At 45.9% G+C, this 24,887-nt stretch overlaps 1 protein-coding gene across 1 annotated transcript in view; it reads right to left on the bottom strand.

Annotated features, from left to right (window-relative positions):
* MYO18B (myosin XVIIIB) overlaps nucleotides 1-24,887 on the bottom strand; it is a 321,585-nt gene that overhangs the window by 196,629 nt on the left and 100,069 nt on the right. The window contains exons 21-24 of the mRNA XM_006890467.1: nucleotides 17,528-17,593; nucleotides 10,078-10,206; nucleotides 8,378-8,521; nucleotides 6,845-6,934 (exon numbers count right to left, since the gene is read on the bottom strand). Of these exons, the coding sequence (XP_006890529.1) occupies nucleotides 6,845-6,934; nucleotides 8,378-8,521; nucleotides 10,078-10,206; nucleotides 17,528-17,593 (429 nt within the window). The remainder of the gene's footprint in view (nucleotides 1-6,844; nucleotides 6,935-8,377; nucleotides 8,522-10,077; nucleotides 10,207-17,527; nucleotides 17,594-24,887) is intronic.

Raw genomic sequence — 24,887 nt, 5'->3', positions numbered from 1 at the left:
ACAACATAATTAATATAATATAATTATTATATTATTATTGTTGCTGTTATTGATAGCTGACTGTGACCCACAGAGACCTTGTTCAACAACAGATGGGAACCTGGCTCTCTCCTGCACCATCCTCATCATCTCTGATCTGTTCAAGCCCTTGTTACTGTCACTGGGTCGATCCGTCCTGTTGAGGGTCCTCGCGTTGGCCGACCCTCCACCTTTCCCGGCATGATGTCTTCTTCCAAGGACTGGCCCCTCCAGACAACAATGCCCAAAGGACGGGAGATGAAGCTGCAACACCCTTGCCTCTTAAGGAGCACCCAAGATGCCTTTCTTCGAAGACAGACCTGTTTGTTCTTTTGGGCAGTCCGTGGGATAGTCAGCATTCTTCATCAACATCACAGAGCAAGGGCATCGATTCTTCTGTCATCCTTAGTCCCTGGCTGGCTTTGAGATGCCTAAGACGCGCAGAACAATATGATATCATGTTGTGGATGCAGGTGCACCCTAGTCTTTACTACACCATACAGAACTGGACATACATAAGTCGATGTCTATTTGAAGGTAAGAGGTTTACTCTCGTGGATGAGAGAGCTATACCTCCACTCCCACGGAGGTGCACAGGAGGAAGAGTCTCGAGTTCCTGGATGGGGCCTAATCCCCGCCACCAGCTGAGCAAGCAATTCCCAGAAGCCTCTTCACTTCTATGGGATGAATTACCAGTCATGCTCTGGACCAGACTCACTCAGTGCTTTGCAGGTGGACTTTTTGACCTCGGTGTCCAGTCTTCTTTGAATCCTATGGAGATCTTCCTGTAATAGCTTTCCCCAAAATGAAACTGGTTAGGCTAATAAGGCCAGACATTTGGAAAGCAGGGGCCTGCGTCTTTTTCCAGGAACAGGATCCTGGGGAAAGACCAGAATCTATGCCAGGAAAGGAAAGAAGCGCACCATTGTAACAACTTCCACACCCCTGGAGCCTTCCAGGGCCCTCTTACAATCCTCGTGGAAATAATACAGCCCACTTTGCATCGGGCAGGCTTGGCACGCTTGAGGAACATTTATAACCACCTCCCTGCAGTTCCTCTTCTGCTCCCTTGCAAATGAAGCACTTAAATCATTTGGCAGTAATGTTTTCTTTTTAATTAGCCCCGTCAAATGGTGTTTCCTCTGATGAGATACAACATGTTTCAGCCACATTTCTATCAATTTTTCTTCCCCCCTGCTGTGAGGAGAGGGAGGTGGGGGGCAGAGGGCAGAAAGAGGAAGCTGGGTGTCTTTGGGATTTATGGTGCTGGAGGGGCGTCTTTGGTCCAAGTCCTAACAGAACTCGCTAGGAAGGAGATATCTACCAGAACCACGTGGAGGGGGATATTGGCTACCTGTGCCCCAACCTGGTGTCTCTCAAAGTGTGGCCCCCTAGCCTGGTAACTTCAGCATCCCCTGAGAACTGGCACCAGCGATGCTGCTAAAAGCACAGTAGCTATGAGCAGAATTTCTGAGGCTCAGTCCAGCCATCTGTATCCCACACATCCTCTGGGGGGCTGTTGACAAGCTGTCCAGTTTGAGGACTTTTGTTGCCGTCAAGTTACAGTGTTGTGGACCCGACTCATTGTTCCTCCTCAGAGCATTCTCGGAGGCTGTAAATCACACAGGAGGACATTGTCTGTCCTTCTCCTGAGGAGCCGCTGATAGTTTTGAACTGTGCACTGTACTGTTGGGCTGGCAGTGCAATTATTTACCACGAAGCCACCGGAGCTCCCTAGTCTTACATCATTGTCGCTGTTGTATACTGTCGAGTTGGCACTGACCCATACCTGACTCTCCAGCAGGATTTCAGAGGCAGTAAATTCCACAGGAGGAGATTGCCCATCCTTTTCCTGAGCAGCAGCTGGTGGGTTTGAACTGTGCACCTTTGGGATTGCAGCACGGTTTCTTACCACTTAGACCACAGGAGCTAGATTTAAAAGGACAGCCCTTTTGACTGAGGTATTGTAAGATGGTGGGTTTTCTATTGTTGGTTGCACCACTGTTGTGTAAAAGCAAGTCTCAATCTCAGGGATGTAAAACGGTGAGGAGGAAGCGGGGATGGACTAAAGGGGAATCAGAGCAAGTGAGGGAGGGAAAGGAAGTCACTGAGAAGAGAACAGTTCAAGGTAACAGAGATGGAAAATATTATACCCACCAGTCTGAATCAGCAGTAACGAGAATGTACAACAGTTAGCCACAATCATGTAGGAGTTGTTGTTATGTACTGTGGAGTCAGAATCGATGTATAGCTGAATCACCAGTGGGTTTTCAGAGGCAGGAGATTGTACAGGAGGAGATTACTTATCTTTCTCAAAGTGTAGATTCAAACCGTATGCAGTCCAACTCTTTACCACCAAGCTACCTAGGAATCTCAATGTCGGATTTGCAGGCTTTCGAGGGTTACAGCCACCATGCAAATAGGCACCCTGAGCATCTCCTCTGGGCTAGGGTCAGGAATGGTGTGATGCATGGAGCCTTCTTGCCCTGGGGGTCTCAAAGTTAGGACGCGGACACGGGTCATGCCATTGGATGCAGAGAGGGGAAGAACAGGTCAGAGTCTTCATACAGCAGGTGGCTTAGTGGCAAGAAGCTGCGCTTCAACCCCAAAGGCACGCGGTTCGAGGTCATCAGGTGCTCCAAAGGAGAAAGATAGGAATCTCCTCCCATGTGATTAACTGCCTCTGAAAACCCACTGGAGGGTCAGTTATGTGTCAGTTCCAACTTGATGGCACACAACAACAAAAAACATATAAAAAAATATATACATATCAGTGATACACACACATACATATATATGCATATCTATACATATACACGCACATACATACATATCTATACATACATCTATACACACATATATATGTGTGTGTAGATATACATATATAAAGATCTATTTATCTATCTATAGATATATATATATTTACACACACACACACAACAATGATATTGTTGTCAGATGCTGTCAAGCTGTCAAGTACAACTCATAATGAACAAATGATGTGAACCCTGTTCTATCCTGCACCGTCTTCACACTTCCTGACACACAAGAGCCCATTGTAGTATTGTGGGTTGAGGGTCTTCCTCTCCTTCGCTGATCCTCCCCCCTTCCCAGCATCATGTCCCTCTCCAAGGAACAGCCCCTCCTAGCAACATGCCCAAAGTATGTGAGGCGAAGCCTCTTCCTTCCTGCCTCCAAAGAGCACTCAAGCTGCTTTGTATCTCAGTGATACAGAGACACTAAGAATCTCGACAGAAAAGTCACTAGACGCCAGCTCCCATTCTTCTTTGCTTGGTCCAGTTCTCAGAAGCCAGGAATGCCTCTGCTCCTTCCCCAGGTTCCCACACAAGGAGATGTGGGCTCAGAGGCTGTTCATCTTCATCCCTCTCTACAGAGCTGCCCCAGCAGCTAACTGATCATGAACCCCCAGCTCCTGGCAGCTCTCAGCTGATGACTGCGTCAAACATCAGCTCGAGAGTAAGGATCTCCACAGAGTGGCCATAGAGATGCCCAGCGAGTATTTCCAGCTTCTCAATGCTGTTGCTCTGCTGGTTGCTGCTTGCAGCCAGAGAGCTTAAGAAGTTGGTTCTCTGGAGCCCTGAACAAGAGGGAACGCATCTGCGAAGCTCAGCATTCTAACCTCTCTGTAGACACAGCCACCCTTGGGATAAGGGACCTTTCAGGATTGAATGGTATCTCCCAAGAGATATGTTAAGGTTTTCACTCCTGTACCAACATATATGCAGAGCAGATTATCCAAGAGGCTGGGCTCTATGAGGAGAAATGTGGCATCAGGATTGGTGGAAGATCTATTAACAATCTCCGTTATGCAGATGACACAACCCTGCTTGCTGAAACTGAGGAGGACCTCATGCACTTGCTGCGAAGGGTCAAGGACTGCAGCCTTCAGTATGGACAGAGGCTCAATGTCAAGAAGACAAAGATTCTCGCCACTGGACCAATTGGCAGCGTCAGAATGGATGACGAAGAGATTGAGAGTGTTCACAGTTTCAGTTTGCTCGGCTCCACAGTCAACACTCTTGGCACCAGCAGTCAGGAAATCAAAAAGCATATCGCGATGGGAAAGTCTGCTGTTAGGGACCTCTCTAAGGTACTCAGGAGCAACGGTGTCTCTCTGGAGACTAAGGTGCGCCTGATACAGGCCATGGTCTTTGCAATCGCTTGTTATGCATCAGAGAGTTGGACAATGACTAGGGAGGACAGAAGGAGAGTGGATGCTTTTGAGCTGTGGTGCTGGAGAAGGGTACTGAATGTACCATGGACTGCCAGGAAAACAAACAGATTCATCTTGGAGAGGATTAAACCAAGCTACTCCTTGGAGGTAAGGATTCTGTGGCTTCGTCTGACATACTTTGGACATGTTGCCAGGAGGGACGGGTCCTTGGAGAGGGACATCATGCTTGGGAGGGTGGAGGGGCAGAGCAGGAGGGGAATACTCTCTATGAGGTGGATTGATTCAGTGACTGGGGTAATTGGGATGGGTGTGTCAGAGGCGGTGCGGTTGGCACAGGATAGAGCAGGGTTTAGGGCTGTTGTGCATAGGGTCGCTATGAGTCAGAAACGACTCGACGGCACATAACAACAACAACAACAACAACCAGGGTGGTGGTGGTGGTGGTGGTTGCTGTTGTTACATGTCATTGACTCGCCTGTGACAACAGCTCTGAAGCCTGTCCCATCCTGAGCCAGACTCACCGACTAGCACACTCTCACTCACCCCTTGTGTCAATCCCTCTCATCCAGGGTCTTCCTTTCCTGCGCTGTTTCTCCAAGGATCGTTCCCTCCTGGCTATGTTCCCAAAGTATGTGACACAGAGCTTCAAAATCCTTGCCTCCAAGGAGAAACTTGGTTTCATCCTCTCTAGAACAGACATGTTTGTCCTCTTGGCAGTCAAGTCTCTTCTCCAGCACCACAACTCCAAGGCATTGATTCTTCTTCTGTTATCCTTAGTCATTACCCAGCTCTCTGAAGCATATAACAAGAAATTGCAAAGACCAGGCACATCTTGGTCTCCAGAAATCTTTGCTTCTCAGTACTCTGGCAAGGTCCCTGACCACGGATTTTCCCAGTGCAATTTGGTAAGAGACTTCATTTAGGGAAAACTGTCTTTATTTGAAGATGCTGTCAGTTATGTCATTATCAGAGGAAGGTGAACCTTAACCATAATCTCTTTTGAGGGGAGAACAGAGAGGGAAACTGGATCAAACGCATCAGGAAGATGCCATGATCGATCTTCCCACCACCATAACAATGACCCACAGCTCTGACACCTGCTCAAAATTTTGCTATTTTGTTGATATTTTGCATTAATTTCCAGGGTTTTCTTCCCCCCGTGTTACATTAAACATTGTTTATTTCAAGTCCAAGTTTACTCAACAGCACTGAAGAACAATTTTTTTGACTCCGACTGGCACTTTGCCCCTCTTCATTTCCATTCGTATTGGCAACTTAAATGTCAACGTTACAAGGTGTGTGTATTGTAATTGATATTATGGAACAAAATGTGCAAGCATGTTTGCTTGCAGAAACTCAATATGCTTTGTGAATTTTGACTCAAACCACAATATTTAAAAATGTGTTCCTCTGTTCCTACTATTAACTCCCATTCAGGTGTCTAATGCAACATGGGGTGGGGAGGAAATGCTGTCGCAATGACTGTCTTATCGTTTCCTGCAGCCAGGGAGGGGGAATTCTCTAATGCATATGCTTAGGGATGCGATTGTTGGGTCATGAGGCAATTACAGCTTCAACTGCCATAGACAAAGCTCCATTGTTCAGTGAGATCAAGGCACACCCCACTGACAGCGTAGGAAAGTCCCCACAGCTACAGCATTCTTGTCATGACTTGGCCAGAGCGGAGAAGGCGCGGGAGAGGGCTGGGGTTTTTTTACCTCTTTTTTAACTTGTGAAATGGTACCTAACATGGTATTGTATTTCCTGACTGCAGCTCCTTCGTAAAGGACATCAACCTTGGAAAGGTGGAGGGTCAGGGAAAGAGAGGAAGACCCTCAATGAGATGTATCAATACAGTGACCGGAACAATAGGCTCATGTATGTCAGCAATGAGGAGGACAGCAAAGGATAGGCCAGGGTTCAGACCTGTTGGTTCACAGGGTCGCTGGAAGTCACAGCTGACTTGAGGGCACCTACCACCACCACCACCAACAACATGTGGACTAGCATCTTTGCCTAAATCTACTGTCCATCTGAGGAACTGAACATCTGCACTCCTGAAACACGAGTTCCTCCCTTAGAAACTGTCTGTTCATATGTTTTGCCCATTTTTTTCTTTCTTATTGGAGTGCTTGTCTTTTTCTAATTGATCTCAGGAAGTTCTTGACATATGCTAGATTGTTTTGATCATCTACATGTGTTGCGAATGACAAAGAATCCCCTTTGTGATTTATAAGTGTTGCGTTTTCTTTATCATTCATATGTGCTGGATTCTGTCTGTAATTTGTACAGGTTGTAAAACTTCTCCAAGTATGGAGACTGGGTCTCTAGTCCATGTAGTGGTAAACAGAGGCTTCTTACTTTTATACATCCAATTGTATCACTTTCCCCCTATGGAGATTTCTGCTTTTGTGACTTATTTAAGAGCTGCTTCCCTTTGGAACCAGATGACACAGGTTTGAGTCCCAGCCAAGCTCCCGGGGCCTCGGTTTCTGGCTCTGTCCAATGGGTGCAATCTCATCACCGCCCTCACAGGGGTGGTTTGCGGATGCTCTGACATGCTCAGCCGGCAGCAGGTAAAATGCTGCTCTCCTCCTTCAGCGGCCCCCACCCCACAGGAACCTGCAATACCTTGATCTCTAACAGGTCTGTGTTCTGCCGGAGCTCATTCCTCGACTTCTCTGATTTCTCAAGCTTCTTTCTCAGTGCTGTAAGCTCCTCCTGCAAAAGCAAGTACTTAATTAGAAGGCGTTTGGAAACAAAGTGGTCCTGGTTGTATGCACCATTTGTGGTAAGAGTAGTTTTGAGCAGTAGAATTGAACCAGGCAGGTGGAGAATGGAAGCGTAATACATTCTAGGTGGTGGTTGTTGTTGATTGCCATTGAGTCAAGCACAATTCATAGTGACCCTATAAACAAAAGGCCTGAAGCCTTTCTATAACTATAGTCATTTCTACAAGTTCATAGTTTCCAAAGGCATGTTGTTTAGGAAGTGGATGCCACTCCTGCATCCAAAACTGTCTTAAACTTGGAGCTCCACCAAACACTGTCCACCATGGGTAACTGTTATTGCATCTGACACTCCAATGGCCCAAGGTTCAGCATCACAACCACCCCAGGTTACCTCAGCACAGCATATTGACAGAAGAGTGCTGCGCTACTTAGAAGAATGTTCCTCCAAAATATAATAACAACCAACTTTAAATATTAAGGCCCTCCCTGAGGTCTTGCTGACTCTAAACAAGAGACTTAAATTAAAAAAACAAAACCAAAACCAAACAACCAGGGATAAATTTTATTTTAAAATTGTTGTTGCTGTTGTATAGCAAAGAGTCGAAACTGATCCATAGCTGACCATCCAGCGGGCTTTCAAAGGCAGTTAACTCCATGAGAGGAGACTGCGCGTCTTTCTCCAGTGGAGCTGCTGGTGGCCTCGAACCGTGTGCCTTCAGGATTGCAGTGCAGCTTTTTGCCACAAGGCCGATAACCTCTAATATTATTGCTCTTGTTATGTAGTGTGGAGTCAAAACTGACTCAGAGCTGACCTTCTGGTGGGTTTTCAGAGGCAGCAGGTCATACAGGAGGAGACTGCCCATCTTTCTCCCACGGAGCAGCTGCTGGATTTGAACTGTGTGCCTTTGAGTTGGCAGCACAACTCCTTACCAGTAAGCCACCAAAGGAGCCTGGTGGCACAGTATTCAAGTGCTCAGCTGCTGACAGAAAGATACACAGTTAGAATCTGCCAGCTGTTCTGAGGGAGAAAGATGTGGAAGCCTGTACCTTTATAAACTTCCAATCGTGAAACCCTCTGGAGAAGCTCTACTCGGCTGTGAAGGGACATTACGAGTTGGAATCCACTCAAAGGCTAAGGCCTGGTCTGGGTGCCTAATGGATTCTTTTTCCTTTTAAGCAATCGTGGATTTCCTCTGTGGAGTCTCCGTAGCACAAGCAAAGCTACTGGTCAGTTATCACTGTTGAAAATGCGGGTCTAGTGGCCCAAGAAGCAGAGGATAAACTGGCCCAATGGGAGCTGCATCATATCTGCATGGGATGTGTTCTGAATGAAGAAGTTTGAGTCAATGGAAGGCACTGGGTTCCAGACGTAAGTACTGAGCTGGGGAGGAAGGGAGCGGCCACCCAACGCCCTGCCTGCCCTGTGACACACCTCCTTGGCTCTCAGCTGCTTCTCTCCAACGGTGGCGCTCAGCAGGGGCCGGAGGGAACCGAGGAGCTGCCACCATGGCCAGTCTTTGACCGCGAGGAACACAGCCACGTTCTTCTGAATGCACTGGGAAGCCAGGCGCTGAATCTGCAGGGGGAAGAGGGAGACGCTTGAGGTGGGTCTTTGCCCAGCTGGGTGAGGGGGGAAGGGAGAGGGGAAGCTGAGGGAGGCAAAGAGGGTATTGTAGTTGTTGTTGTGCACTGTTGAGTCTGAACCGACCCACAGCTGACCCTCCCATGGGTTTACAGAGGCAGTAAATCACACAGAAGGAGACTGCCCATCCTCCCGTGAAGCAGCTGAGGGATTCGAACTGCATGCCTTTGGGATTGCAGTGCGGCTTTTTACCACAAGGCCACCAGAGTATACTACTAAAAAGGTAATATATATTATTGCTTTTTAATTTTTGACTCATGTACTTTTAACTTGTTAAATTTTGTCTTCTAGGGTGCAACACTTCCATGATACATCTTCAAGGATATGAACATGTACAGCTAAGCACAATTGATAACAGTGAATCTAAATTCCAAAATCAATCTCCATAAAGTCTATGTGTTTCCTACTGCCAAAGGGGCCCTTTAGAGTAGAGAGAGAAGATCTTCACCCTGAAACCCACAGCGTCCCTTTTCAGTAGGAAGTAGCTAAGAGAATACGCCGTCCCCTTTTCCTTATGAATCAGGGTGAAGTCTCTCTCAGGGAGGAGTGATAGGGAATGGCAAAGGACACACTGACAAGGGAGATTAATCAGAACTGGCTTTGACAAGCACTGTGGCAACTGGACAATTAAAACAGACATTCAAGGGGGGGGGGAAGAGGAACGAACTGGGGAAGAGAGTAGAGAAAATAGTACAACAATGAATGAATGGAAACCCCAAATCTCTGTAAATGTTCATTAAAATTAATAAAATTTAATTAAAAAAAAGGTAATAGGGAGTCATGCTGGTAACCCCAAGGTGGGCAGTTCAAATCCACCAGCTGCTCCAATGAAAAAGATGGATAGTCATCACCTGTGTGATTTACAATCTCTGAAAGCCCACTGGACGGTCAGCTACGAGACAGTTCCATTTGTACAACATGATGAATGATGTCAATGGTGGGTTCAAACTGGCCACCTGTGAGGTGACTAACTAAAAGTCAGCTGTGTGTGTCACGTGGGGGCACAATGGCACAAGACAGGGTGTGAAACTTTTGTTGTTGAACAACAATTTTTTTAAAGTAGTATAATGACTAGGAAATTGTACCGCAAGTCCAAAGGCAGACAGTTCAAATCCTCCGGCTGCTCTGAGTGAGGAAGATAAGCAATCTCTTATCGTGTGATTTATTGCCTCTGAAAATGTGCCCGAGGTTCAGCTGGTTCCGACTCAAACTTGACAAGCTTGAACTATGAGGAGCCCTGGTGGCATGAGAGCTACGCACTTAGCTATGAGTTCAAAGCACTGGCAACATCCAGGAGCCGATGAGATGCCAGCTCCACTCCAGACTCAAGGCATCAGAGCCCACATGGGGGGCACCCGCCTCAAGGGCTCTACATGCAAGAGTGTGGGTGAGCAGCGTGGCTGACAGCCCCACGGGCCAGCAAAGACGGTGCTTTTCTAGAACCTCACCCTCTGCCTTGCTCCCCTGGCTCGCTGACCTCTGTACCTTACCTTACGCTTCTTGAAATCCTGGCGAGACAGGAAGCCCTTGCAGGTGGCCTGGAAGAGCACCAAGCTCTGAGACACCAGCTTCTCCCGCTGCCTCTCCAGCCTGGAGACCACTCCCGCCTTGAGGAAAACCTGGAAGGAGAAGAGATGCGAGACACCCCCAGGGAAGCGGTTATTTGTAGAGAAGTGGTTGCAGCTCAGATCTCTTTCCTCTGCCTCTGCCCTCAGTATTTGCATCGAGTGGCTTTTAAAGGGTCCCTGAGGGATGGGAGCTGTTTAACGACTAACTTAATCTCCTGAAGGGTTTTCTTCTCTTTCCGTGACCTTCCACCTTTCCAAGCATGATGTCCCTTCCCAAGGAACAACCACTCCAGTGACTGCCACGATGGGCTCAAGGATGTCACAGGTGACGAGGATGGCACAGGCCAGCACAGGGTTCAGAGCTATTGCTTACAGGGGCATGATGAGTTGTCCTCAACTTCATAGCGCCTAACAACAACAACAACAACAACATACTGAATGCACATGGACTGTTGGTGAAAAGAACAAATCTATCTAAAAAGAAATACAGCCAGGATGATCCTTCAAAGCAAGGATGGTGAGAGCGTGTGTCACCTACATGAGGGATGTTGTCAAGCAGGGCCTGTCCCTGGAGAAGGACATCGTGCTTGGAAAAGTCAAGGGTCAGTGATAACAAAGGAAGACCCTCAACGAGATGGACAGACAATGTGCCATCTCTTTTGGCGACAGCCGTAAGCCAAAATGGCAGTGGTTAGGAGGCCAAAACAGGACCGGGCAGTGTATTTTCATTGTTGTTGTTGTCCATGATTCTCACTATAAGTCAGAACCAACTTGGTATCTAACAACGACAAAAACAACATTAACCTAAAAGCTAGAGGTTGCAACCCACTTTGAGGGGCCATGGTGTGGGGGGAACCCACCTGGCAATCAGCTTCTGGAGAGTAGAGCCAATAAAATCCCATAGATAGTTCTACCCCACAATGCGTTGGGATTGCCATCAGTCTCAATTATGGGTCATGCGAATAGTTCATGCACTCAGCCGCTAACAGAAAGATCAGTGGTTCAAGTCTCCCAGGGGCACCTCAGAAAAATGACCTGGAAGTCACCTCCTATCAGTCAGCCACTGAAAACCCTATGGACCACATTCCTAACCAGACACACACCCAAGGGTCACCATGAATCCAACTTGACCCAATGGCTCCTGGTAAGTGGTGATCTTATAATGAGTCTAAATTATTGAAGGAGCCCCTGGCTGCAATGACTGTGAGTGAGTATGCTTCAGGATCCGGATGCCAGTTCATCCTGTAGTAGAGATGGGTTGGCAGATAGTTGAGAATACCTACAACACAGTTTTTAACAGAAGCTGATAACTCACTATCATGCTGCCAATCCTAAGGTACACAGTTCAAATCTGCCTTCTGCTTCTGTGAGAGGAAGATTGGCAGCCTCCTCTCATGTGATTTAGAGCCTCTCAAAACCCACTGGATGGTCAGCTCTGAGTTGTTTCCAACTTGGTGGAATATGATAAACGATGTCAATGGTGGGTTCAAACTGGTCACCTTTGAGGTAACTAACTAAAAGTCAGCTGTGTGTGTCACCTGAGGGCATAACGGCACAAGATAGGGTGTGCAACTGTTTAATAGTGACCCAGTGGGTGGTAAATACAGCTAACACATGAACCTTGGGTTGGAAGGACCTTGGGCTTATCTCCTGCATCCCGTCCCAGTGCCAACATGAGCGTCCTTTCCTTATTCATTCTGATACGAACATCCAAAGCTTGATTGCCATTTGATTCCAGGTGGAACAAAGGGTTCAATCGATTCCTCATTACCCTCAAACTATTTTCAGTAATGGAGATTCCCCAGCCAACCCCAGGGCCCAGCCCTATTCTCAGGGGAAAATGAAATTCATCATCTCTGATCGATATTAACTCTGTTTGGGAGAACACTTCCGAACAGCCAGGGTCACCACAATTAGCCTCGTGAAAATAAAGACAGGATTGACTCACAGCCTATCAGGTGGCCTCAGTAAGAGCCGCATTCATCTCACAAGCTGGGGAGTCCCCCACAGATACCATTAGAAAAAGAAAAATCAATGATCAAGGAGATGACAGCCCAGTTTGTATATTATAAAAGAAAGGAGGGTGGGTGCTGCCAAAATAGCTATTGATTAAGTATGAAGCTTTCATTAAAAAGATAATTGGAAATGACCATACACAGAATGGGAATAAGCCATCACCTCTTCAGAATTTAGAATCTTATCTTTTTCTCTCCTCTTCTCTTCCTTCTCTGAGTAAATTGCCACTAGAAGCCTGGTTACATGTAGAATCACACTTTTGTGATAAATGTCACAGCCCTTAGCACGGGCCTCCGTCAGGTGCCAAGGGGCTGAAAATCACAAAGAAATATCTAATCATCTGCTTTCCATGGGTCCAGCGGCCTATCAGCCCCATGCAGAGACGAACACACCAACAGCCCTCCTTTAAAGAGCCCTCTGAGGCCCTGTCCATGCAAGTTGGCTATTTTTCTGTTTGAAAATAAAGAAAGCCAGTTTTTAAAACTCTGATAGGACCATGGAACCCTTATCTGGTCCCGCTGAGGAACAGGGTCCTCTCCTATTGGTACTCTGATAGGTCACTGCTGTCATCAATGGCCACTGAGTCATGGTGATTGTCATGCATTAAATTGTGTGTCGTTCTCCACCTCCAATGATATAGGTATGTCATGATCTGCCATCAGCTCATCAACCAAGAGGATTAAGAATGGAATGAGATACCCTAAATCCCATCACAGTCCTGACAAATGTAAAGGCTATTTCTCTAGAGCGTGACCTACCGCATCTTTTATTTCAGCAGAAGAAAACAAGCCCAGAAGGTGGACTGCATACCACCAAGGAAGAGATGCCAGGAGTGGAGTGCACCCTATTGGATTCGAGCTCCTACACTGGGAAAATGCCTTGTAACCAGATAAAAGCAAGCCACATGTTAGATATCATCAAGTTGACCCTATGAACAATAGATTGGAGTCTTGCCCTATCCACAACATCCCTACAGTCCCCATCACACTTAAGCCATTGGTACAGTTACAGTGTCAATCCATCTCCTGGAGGGTCTTTCTTTCTTTCTTTCTCTTTCAATGGGAAAGCCCAGCCCTTCCTGAAAACATGTCCAAAGGATGTCACCAGACTCAAAGATGCTGAGGATAAAAGGACCTTCTTAGAGAAACTAGAGAAAAAAGGACCTTCCCATTGAGCTGGCACCTGAATTTGGACTTCTAGATTCCTGTATGATGAGAGACGACCTTTCTGTTTGTTAAAACATTCCTCTTGGGCTCTGTTAAAGCATCACTATTTAACTAAGACAGTGACCCTCCCTATATGAGGCAGAGGAGAACTGCTTCCAAGTGTTTTCTTGGTTGTAATCTTAACAGTGACCCACTGGTCACTAGATCTTTTTTCCATAGTGACACTGGATGAGTTTGAGCTGCCAACTCTGAGGTTAGCAGTTGAGTATAAACTACTGGGATCACCTAGGAATCTTAATTTTACAAGTTAGAGGAGTTTAAGGTTTTAAACATGATTTGATAGGCATCTTGCCTTAATGGCACGTGTATTCAGTCAACCTCAAACAATGAAAATGTACTGATTCCCACAACAAACTTGGGACGGAGGTAATACAGCTCCATTTTAGTGATGGAGAAATGGAGGTTCAAGGCTCAGATTTAGAAAGCAGTAGGTCTTATGTCAGGAGATGTGAGGATGGCACAGGGTAGAACAGGATACAGTTCTGTTGTTCATGGGTCGTATTTGACTCGACAGCCTGTCATTGGGCTTCTTGGTCTTCCCCTAGGAAGCATTAAACCCTGCAATGCATAGGACGTTAAGCCTCAGTGCTGGGAATCTTTCTTTCTGTGCTCAAGACCAAGGTTCAGGTCCAAGCCAACTCTCATGGCAGCCATGTCCTGGTCATCACTGGAGCATATATGATAAAACTGGACAGACTGCCGCAGAGCTTCCAGACTAAGGACATGGAAGAAAGGCCTGATGACCCCATCACTGGAGCATCTGTGATGAATATGGACAGACTGCAGCAGAGCATCCAGACTAAGACGGAACAAGGAAGAAAGGCCTGGTGATCCCATCACTGGAGCATCTGTGATGAGGCTGGACAGACTTCAGCAGAACTTCCAGACTAAGATGGACAAGGAAGAAAGGCCTGGTGATTCAGCGCTGCATATTAACCCAGGTAAACCCTATGGGCCACCACGATCTGACCCACACCGCACACCATGTCTTGACACAGGGCAGGGTAGCATTTCCTTCCAGGATCCTCGCCTTCTGTGAGTCAGGGACAGCAGATGTTTCCAACGATAGATTAGCCTTGATTTTCTCTACACTGTTGGCTGTCAACTCCTAGTAACTAATAATAAAGTTTATTACTGGGATAGATGTTTATAACTTCCAGAGCCTGCAGGTAGTGAAACTGTGGGTACAGATTCCTTTATCTCTTATATTCTTTGCTCTACAATAACTATTAGGCTCATAATGGTGGACTTTTTTCATTAAAATAACATTACATAAACCAATGATCATCAAACTTGGAGTCCTCTCCGGAATTAACCTAGCACATGCGTCCCCGTTCCATAGGTGGGGAGTGGTCAAAGAGAGCTGATGACTTGTGGTTCCGGTTCAGTAGGAAGACATTGTGGGCCTGCTCATTTGTGTTTCCGGTTCAGTAGGCATGCCCAGGACCAGATCACTTGTGCTTCCGGTTCAGGTAGTAAGAAGGGGGGGGGGGAAATGAGATCACTTATGCTTCCGGTTCAGTAGGTTGTGAGTGGGGGACCTGACCATGTTCTTCTGGTTCAATAAACCGGGGGTGGGACCAGGTTATCTATGCTTCCGGTTCAATTAGTAAGAAGATGGTCCTGAACACTTGTGCTTCTGGTTCAATGGGACCACGTGCTTCTGGTTCAATAAATTGGGGGGGTGGGACCAGATCGTTTGTGTTTCCAGTTGAGTAAATTGGACGTGGGACCTGATTATTTGTATTTCCACCCATCCTGCTGGCCGCATTTTGACAACAGTTAGACAAGCGGAATTAATTTTTTGGAGATGAAATAAAGTTCCCGAATGTTAGCACATGCCTGTGTGTTAAGAACGTGTTCTGTATTTCCATTTAATAAACAGTGGAACTATGGCATATTGAAAGGATCATGGGACTTGGCCAGACACAGATGGGCACAGAATGGTACCTCTAGCCCCCCTGTAAGAGTGTGAATAGGGGGCTACTTCCCAGGGAGCCAGGAATTAGGGGTACACAAGTGCTCTTGTTGGACAGGGTGATGGGGACTATAGGGAACAATATGTGAAGGTGCAGCACAGCACAGCCCCTGGCCCAGGAACTGACAGGTACCGCTTCTCTAATGTAAAGTTTTGCAAAGGTCCTGATGCTGTCCCCTCCAGGCGGGAGAAATGGAAGTGAGCCCACAAATAGAAAAGCAGCCTCAATAAAATAGTGGCTCTATTCCCTTGGCAAGACCTACGGTGTTGAAGACATTAGAAGATTTAGGATGAGATGGTGGGAGGGTGGAGTTTAAGAATCTTGAGTTCTTCCAGAAAAAAACAAAACACAAGAAAAACCAAACCTGCGTTTGGAGAGGCCTGGTGGAGCAGAAGACTCAGAGCTTCAAAGATGAAAATGGCCAAGAACACAACTACTCTTATGTTTGGGGAACAGGGCCAATCCTAGTATTTGGAGGTGCACGACTATCAAAATAGGTTTACCAAGGGACTTGAATGACTCAGGAATTAACAAGATGGACCAGCTACTGCCTTTTGTCTCTCTTTTCCAGTTTGTAATTCTAAATGTTGTTACCCCACCACCATCACCGTTCACCACGTGGTCCTTGACTTTAAGACTTCTGGGCTCCATTTCCCAAATTATTAACCTCGAGTCACTAATTCCAGGAGATCATAATGAGTTTTTAAACACAGAAGGATGAAGGCTCCAAGGTCAGATAGTATTTTTGTTGTTGAAGGTGTCATCAAGTGAGTTCCATTTGTAGCGACCCTATGTACAATGAACAAAACCCTGTCTGATCCTGCGCCATCCTCACAATCCCTCTTCTGCTCAAATCCATTCTCACAAGTCACTGTGTTAATCCATCTAATTGAGGATCTTCCTCTCTTTTGCTGGCCCTCCACTTTCTAAGCATGATGTCCTTCTCTCAGGACAGGCCCTTCCTACCTGACAACATGCCAAGAACATGTGTGACAAAATCTCAACATCTTCATCTCTGAAGACCATCCTGGCTGGACTTCAAATAGCCTGTTGTTAATTAGGTGACGCTGAGTTGATGATGACTCAAAGCAACTCTTTGAACAACAGATCAGAATCTTGCCCTATCCTACGCCAGCCTCACAATCTCCCTCATACTCAAGGTCATTGTTCAAGTCATTGTGTCAATCCACCTCTTGGAGGGTCCTTCCTCTCTGAGTAACTTTCCACCTTTCCCAGTATTATGTATTTTCTCAGAGGGATTTGTCTCTTCTGACTAAATGCCAGTGGCTGTAAATCACACCAGACTAGATTACTCCTCTTTCTCCCGAGGAGCAGTTGGTAGATTCGAACTGCCAGAGACAGGCAGCCTTTGAGTTAACAGCACAATTCCTTATGGACTCGACATCAGAGTTCCCTAGTTTGAGGGTTTGTTTTTTCTTTAAGTAAAATAATTTCAGGAAACTCTAAATACCGTATTTTCCCTTCTTGAAACTCAGAGATCTATGAGTGTGTTAAGATTGTGTGAAATTATCTTCTCAAACTCTAAATAGTTTTTTAAAGTGTATGGCTGAATACCAGCTTTGGGAAAGGTAACTTCTAATAAGAATATGCCACCTTCTACCTCCTCCCCCAGTGGCTATCATCTTATGGACATTGGTCTCCAGTATTTTCTTCCATGGTGCCCTTCAGCAGGTTCAAACCATCAACCTTTTGGGTAGTAGTTGAGTTTAAACCATTTCTACCAGGAACCTCATATCTTTTCTTAGATCCCTTCCTTTATTCTGATCAACTATGGTCCTAGCTGTGTTGCAGTTGGCTTCAAAGTAAAAGTTCAGAGACATCAAGTGAATTAATTCTGGAGTGGTTTTTCCAAGGTTTCATGGTCACACTTTCCAAGTCTCCTAAGAACCAGAACATTAACTATTCCTAACCACTCAAGTCCTGGAGAATGTTAACTCAGACAGGCAACATAGTCCAACATTATTTCTTTCTGTGTTAGAGCCTTTTCGCTCCAAGGCATTCTCAAAGACAGAACATAAAAGTATTAGTTTGGTGAGAAGAATACACTTAAGGGAAAGATACAATGGAGCGAGGACAAGAACTCAGTTTTGCTTGTGATGAACACTTTCCTTAGAAACAATTTCTACTCACTTGGCTGTGTCCCACGGCCACTGCCTTCTTCTCTAAGTCCAGGGTCTGCAGGAGTTCTTCCACGGCCTTGGGAGAAGAGAGAAGTTTCAGACTGGCAAGGTCAGGAAATCCCCACAGGGAAAGTTAGAGTACTTACTTGGCTGGTTGATAAACTAGAAGAGAAAGGAGCTCTCCAGACGTCTGGGAGCTCTGTCTAATGGAGCCCAAGGCAAGGGCACCTTCCCCCTCATACAGATAGTGCAGAACATTGGCCCATACTAAGGGCATCAACTCTGTGCCAACCACTTACTGGGAGGTTCACATAATGCTCCCTCTTTCCATCTTCTGACGAATCCTATGTTGTTGTTATTGTGTGCTGTCAAGTCAGAACCAACCCATACCTGACCATTCAGTTGGTTTTGAGAGGCTGTAAATTGCCCATCCTTCTACCATGGAGCAGCTGGAGGATTCAAACCCCGTGCCTTTGGGATTGCAGTGCAGCTTGTTCTGTCTAGGCCACCAGAGCTTGCTATGAGCGCCCCCAATCCTAGCTCACCAATCCTACAGGGGCCATCATACTTCTGTGATCACTTTATAGAAGAGAAGACCAGAGATGCAAAACTAAATGAAGAAGACACTTCTCCAGACTAACAGCGTTATACTACAGGGTTACACACTTGGCATTTCACTGGGGTATCAACTAGCAGCAGGTCACTCATGGTACTGTCAGCTGAGCTTCCAGACTAAGGAGGACTTGCCAAACTACTTTTGAAAAAACTGACCAGAGAAAATCTGATGAATCACAGCAGAATACTGTCTGACACAACACTAGAAAAATAAGCAGCTAAAAAATAAATAAATAAATTTTAAGAAAGAAAATAAGCCACTCAGGGAATAAAGCACATAAAATATAATTGGAGGAGAACTTCAGGCTCAGTTGTGGACCACTGAGTCAGAACCGACTCACATCTGACCCTCCAGCAGGTTTTCAGAGACAGTGTAATCACAAGGGAGATTGCCCATCTCTCTCCCACAGAGCAGCTTGTAGATTCGAGCCCAGTGCCTTCAGGTTTGCAGCAACGATGCTGAAATGATGCTGGGCATCCCATGTGAGGATTTTTCAAAACCAACAAATTATTCATTATAAACACATGATGAGAGAAGAAGAATTGATTATAAATACATGATGCTAGAAGAATTGATGCCTTTGAGCACTGCAGCCCCAAAGGCACGTGGTTCAAATTCACCAGCTGTTCCGTGGAAGAAAGACAAGCACTCCCTTCTCGTGCGATTAAACTGCCTCTGTAAACCTGGATGGTCAGCTAAGAGTTGGTTCTACAACCCACCGGAGCAGAGGCAGCTTTAACGCTATCGCTGGAGTAAAATCATTCAGGACTTTGATGTGATGATGAGGAAGGTCTACAGCGATCCATGGATCTATGGATAACTGGAACATGGAATATATGGACTATGAATTGAAGGAATGGGAAGTCACCAAAAAGGAAATGGAGCACACAGAGATCAATACTCCAGGCATTAGTCGGATCAAATGGATTGGTATCGGCCATTCGGACTTGGCCAATTATATGGTCTACTCTGTTGGGGATGAGAAATTGGAGAGGAATTGTACGGCCTTCAAGAGCCAACAGAACATTTTAGGATCTATCCTGAAATACAGAACTTTCAGGGAGAGGATAATGTTCGTGCATCCACAATGAAAACCAGTTAATATGATTACTATTTAAAGTGAAAGAGTTGACTGCGAATCTGCATGGACTTGATGACACCTAACAACAAATGTGAATGCCAACGATGAGGAAATGGAATCTTTTTACATGATTATACAGTTTGGAAGAGCTCAAACAAAGAGACAATCAAGATGCATTGATAATTACTGGTGACTAGAATGCAAAACTTGGAGACAAAGATCAGTGGTTAGAAAATGGAACGAGAGTGATAGAAATGATGCTGGAGATCACATGTCAGGGTTTTTCAATCAACAAATATATTTATTATAAGTACATGACAACAGAAGAAGAATTCATGCCTTTGAGCTGTGGTGTTGCAGAAGAGCACTGAGCACTCCATGGACGGCCAAGAGAATGAACAGATATGTCTTGGAGAGGGTGCAGCCAGAGTGCTCTTTGGAGGCAAGAATGATGTTACTCTCATACTTTGGGCATGTTGCTAGGAGGGTCTCTTCCTTGGAGAAGGACATGATGTTGGAAATGGTGGAGGGTCGGCGAAGGAGAGGAAGACCCTCAACCAGGTGTATTAACATGGTGACTGCTGCTGTGGGCTCTTGTGTGTCAGGAAGTGTAAGGATGGTGCAGGAAAGAGCGGGGTTCAGATCTTTTGTTCAGAGGGTTGCTATGAGTCATACTTGACTCTATGGCAACTAACAACAACAACATACATCTGAACCTCACTAGATGGAATACAAAGATAGCTTTTGTCTGTGGAAAGAGGCAATGGAGAAGATAAATAACATCCATTAGAACAAAGCCAAGGAGAGACAGTGGGATAGGTATTAATTGTGCATATGAATGCTCAAGTTGGAGCTCAAGAAATTGAAAGCAATCAAAAAAAGTCAAAGTGTTACCTGGGACACATCCCACCTGAATTTAGAGACCATCTCAACAATAGATTTTGATCCACTGGAAACGAATGTCTGAAGACCAGAAGCGGTGAGGGACAACATGAAGGACATCATACATTTAAAAAACAAAATGCCATTGGTCGTGTGGTTTAAAAAAATGTAGATAACATTTTAAGTGGGAATTCCAGAGTAACTGTGCTCCTGGGAAACATGGACATAGACCAACAGAACCAGGGGATACTGACTGGTTTCAAATGAGAGAAGGGTACATCAAAGTGCAGGCTTGATTCAATCTGTATGTCGAGCAAATCACCCGAGCTGCTGAACTATCTGAAGAACTTGGTGTTAGGATTGGAAGAAGGCTCATTACCAACCTGAGCCTCGCAGACAGCATAGCCTGGCTTGCTGCAAGCAAGGAGGACTCGAAGCACTTGCCATTGAAGATCAGAGACCTTGAACATGGACTGCACCTCAACATAATAAAACTTCTCCCTGCGGTTTATCACTGCATGATAGCCTGAGAAGACTGGAGGGGTCAACAGTTTCTTCTTCCTACGATCCACAATCAACACTCACGGAGGCCGCAGTCAGCAAATTGAATGGCATTTTCAATGGCAAATAAGCTGCCAAGGGTGTCTTCACCAGCTGAGTGCCCTGTAACAGCCCCCAACTGCCCGTCCTCTTGTGATAGTTGTCAAGGGATGCCACGCTTTCATAAATATTTGCTAAGTGAATTACGTGGTCAATAAGCTTGCCTACCTGACCGCAATGATGGTTTCCTTGATGCTGTTGTTGTTGTTGTTATTGTGTACTGTAGAGTCAGAACTGACTCCTAGCTGACCCTCCCGCGAGTTTTCAGAGGCAGTTAATCACACTGGAGGAGACCGCCCATCCTTCTCCCATACGTAACCTTGATAGAAGGTTTAATTCATCCCTTCATTCCCTCCATTGCCCCTTGTACCGTTCCATGCATACAGCAAGGGCTCGATTAAGAATGACTAATTGACTGAATGAATATGCAAAGCGTGACTCACGGGGCATAGAGACAGCCACACGCTGTTGAAAGGAAATCAGTCAGAGGGATTCTTGACTGCAGCTGATGGCGGATCACCAACCAGTTAATGGAATTTTCCTTTTGTCAAATAATCACGCGTGCTCTATAACAACCCTGTCAGGGATTTGTACCTTCGGATAAATACAGGTCTTGCCTGGTTCTTTTCTGGCTGTCAATTCCTCTCCTACTCCGTCCACCCTCGGTCTCGCCTCCTGATTGTATTTCCCATTCACTTAAAATCAGCAACTGTTCACCTCACAGTGAGCTGTCAGAAAAGTAACTTGGAAGCCTAAGACACAAAAGGTATTGTGAGAGGTGATTCAGTTGATGAGCTTCAATCCTGAGTCATCAGCGCGACAGAAGACGTCCCAAGGTGCTCCCCGCCTACTGACCCCAATGCGCATTTAATGTCCAGTCTAGTCTCAGACTATAATCACAGAAGATGCTGCTGCTTCTGACCTTGAAGGACAAGCTTTAACACCCCTTCAAAAAAAAAAAAAGAAGAAGAAGAAGAAAAATAGAAATCTCTGTGGTCGTAGTTATTACATCGTGGGCCAAATGTTTTAAGGGAGCCGCAGACGGCCCCATGCATGAAATCAATACATCCAAATTCTAACCTCATCTTTTCTCTCTACGCCAAGGTGAACAAAATAAAAATTGGCTCAAAGTGAGATGGGTTTTAAAAAATGGAAACCTACAGCCCAAAGAAATTTTCCAAGTCACGCCGGAGTTGAGAGCCCTAGGTGGACACCTGGGGCATGATGGGCAGAAAGCGACCCCTGGGGTTGGATGTGGGGGGGACACTTTTGTGAGGAATATGTTGACCGTTTCTAATCCCAGGAAAGGCACGTGGCTGGCTGGGTTGAGCCTGCACGGTGTTCTGAGTGCTCTGCACGTACACAGGCAGCTTCTTTTCAAACCTCTATGACAAGGAGTCATTTATTGCCATTTATAGACAAGGTGGGGAAAAGAAATGAAAGCTTAGGGCGGAGAGGTGACTTTCTAAGGTCCCAGGGTTAGGAAGTGACAGAGAGGTTCAAACCCGGGGACCAGACTCCTGAGTTTGTTCTCTGCCCTGTGAAACGGAAATCCAGTCCAGCTCCAGCATTCACCAGTGGTGTGATCGAGTTCACATCGTCCCCTTCAGTAACACAGAGTAACAAGAACGTGGTGTTGTTGTTTACAGTAGAGTTGGGACTGACCCTCTGGAGAGCTTTCAGAGGAAGTAATCACACTAGAAGGGTGATTCACATCTTTCTCCCATGGAGCAGATGGTGGATTTGAACCTGGTGCCTTTGGCTTGGCTTGGCAGCACGCCTCTTCACCACTAAGCCAGCAGAGCCACGGTGGGGATTTAAAGCGCATCATAAAAGCAGCCTATACGAACGAGGCTACTGGAATGGTAGAGCAAAGAACTTGGCAGATTTTTCTCTACACACACACAAACACACATACACACGCATTAAAAAGAAGAAGCAGAAGATAAAAATGCACAAAATTGCCATGAACAGCTAATGCAATCCTCTGGAAAGGGAACAAAGGCACACAACAAGTGGAGAAGCATTTATTCAGGAAAGCCTATGGAACATCAAGTAAGAACAGAGGGAGTCAAGGACAGTCCTTCCAGGCAGCCCCTACGGGCCCCAAGCACTGGCAGTGCAGCTCTGTGCTCGCAAGGAGGGCGTGTTGGGAAAGCCAGTGGCTGTGCCATCAGGAGGGGCTCACTCAGACCACGGAAGCCCAGAAAAGTGCCACAGCCGGAAGCACAGGCAGAGACAGGGAGAGCAGTGGCGCAGAGGGTCTACCGTGATCTTCCTGATGGGGGCCAAGTACTCAGCATTACATCACTAGCAATGTGTCAAGGAGCTATTGTATATGAGACCGCCATGGTCAGCCCTGATAAGCTTCCGCAGACCCCGGGCGATCTGGAAGGTGGCACAAATGTTCAACATCGCCTGTTTGCATGGAAGAGATACTGAAGCATCCTAGCTGTATATGTGTGTTTGGAGGTGAGCCTGTACACCCAGGCAAAATAAGTAATGAAAGTGTCAAGGGCTGAGGACGCTTAGAACCTGTCCCAGTGCACACACGTCCATCCAAAGGACCACTACTGAGCTGGCCACTGAGCTGATAGAGGCTTGCCCGCAGGAAGCCACAGTTTCAAATAAAAACAAGAATGAAAATAAAAAGTGAGCGGAGATCAATGGTCATAAAGCCCTGAGGAGGCAGGCTTCACAGGTCTGGTCCAGACAAATTACAAATTAAATAGAAAGAGATCAGGATCCAAAATTTCTACACTATCTAAAGTGTTTACTGTAAAACTAATATATATATATATATATATATGCTGAGAAACTGTCTGTACAGTAGTAAGGGAGAAGGGAGCTCTGGTGGCCTAGTGGCAAGATGCTGTGCTGCAATCCCGAAAGCCCACGGGTTCGAGGCCACCAGATCTGCAAGAGAAGGATGAACAGTCTCCTCCCATGTGATTTACTGCCTCTGAAAACCTGCCGGAGGGTCAGCTATGGGTTAGTTCCAACTCGACATACACAACAACAACATACAGTGGTGGGAGGAAGGAAGGAAGCAATTAGTAGAAACTTTTTCTGGGCGCTCAGATGTTAACAAAGTCTTTAGAGGGGAAAAAATGTTCAAAAATTGAGAGAAACAATGCTCAGTGAATTAATGAAAAATGCAGTCAACACTGATGGAAGCAGTAGTCAAGAACTCAAATGGCATATTGGACTGGGCCAACCTGCTCTCAAGGACCTCTTTAAAGGGCCAAAGAGTAAGGCTATCACTTTAAAGACAAAGGTGTGCCTGGCACAAGTTGTGGTATTTTCATGTAAGTGAGAAATGGGTAAGATAACCAAAGAAGAGATGCCTTTGAATTGTGACGGACTGTGAAGAGAAGAATCAAAACTGTCTGAGAAAAGTGCATTCAGGGTGTTCCTTGTAAGCAAGCATGGGGGGACTTCCTCTCATACACTTTGGACAAGTTATCAGGAGGGGCCAGTCGTTGGAAAAGGATGCTATGATTAGAAAATCAGAAGGTCACTGAAGGAGAGGAAGATAGTTAATGAGACAGTGACAACATAATGAACTTACTATGCACAGTGGAGCTCGGGACAAGGTTTTGACATGCTGTGCTATCATTATGAATAAGAAGAGTCAACTCAATGCCACCTAATAACATAATGGCCATGACTCATCAATACAAAATACCAAAAAAAGGGGTACAAAGTACATATTAAAAGAGGATTCAAGGGAGCAGTCTGCACTGGAAAAGTACAACTTCCCGGGAGTCCTCAACAGATGATCTGAGATGGCAGAACAAAGAAACAGAAAATTTAAAGATAGATCAATAGTAATGATACAATTTGAAGATAATGAGACTAAAGAAAAATGAAGCAAGCCTCAGAGATGTATACAGCAACATCAAGCATATCAATCAACCTGTGAATGATAAGAATCCAAGAAGTGGAGGGAGATAGAGAGGGAGGGAAGGAGAGAGAGAGAGAGAGAGAGAAAGAGAGAGAGAGAGAGACAGAGAGAGAGAGAGAGAGAAGAGGGAGAGAGAGAAGAGAGAAACTGCATTTTTTCTCTCTCTTCTCTAACTTCTCTCTCTCCTCTCCTCTCCTCTCCTCCTCCTCCTCCTCCTCCTCCTCCTCCTTCTTCTTCTTCCTCTCTCTCTCTCTCCTCTCCTCTCTCCTCTCTCCTCTCTCCTC

The sequence above is a fragment of the Elephantulus edwardii genome, unplaced genomic scaffold (genome assembly GCF_000299155.1).
Source record: "Elephantulus edwardii isolate Elephantulus edwardi_28Jun2011 unplaced genomic scaffold, EleEdw1.0 scaffold00089, whole genome shotgun sequence".
NCBI lineage: Eukaryota > Metazoa > Chordata > Mammalia > Macroscelidea > Macroscelididae > Elephantulus > Elephantulus edwardii.
This window is presented reverse-complemented; position numbering and strand designations above follow the sequence as displayed.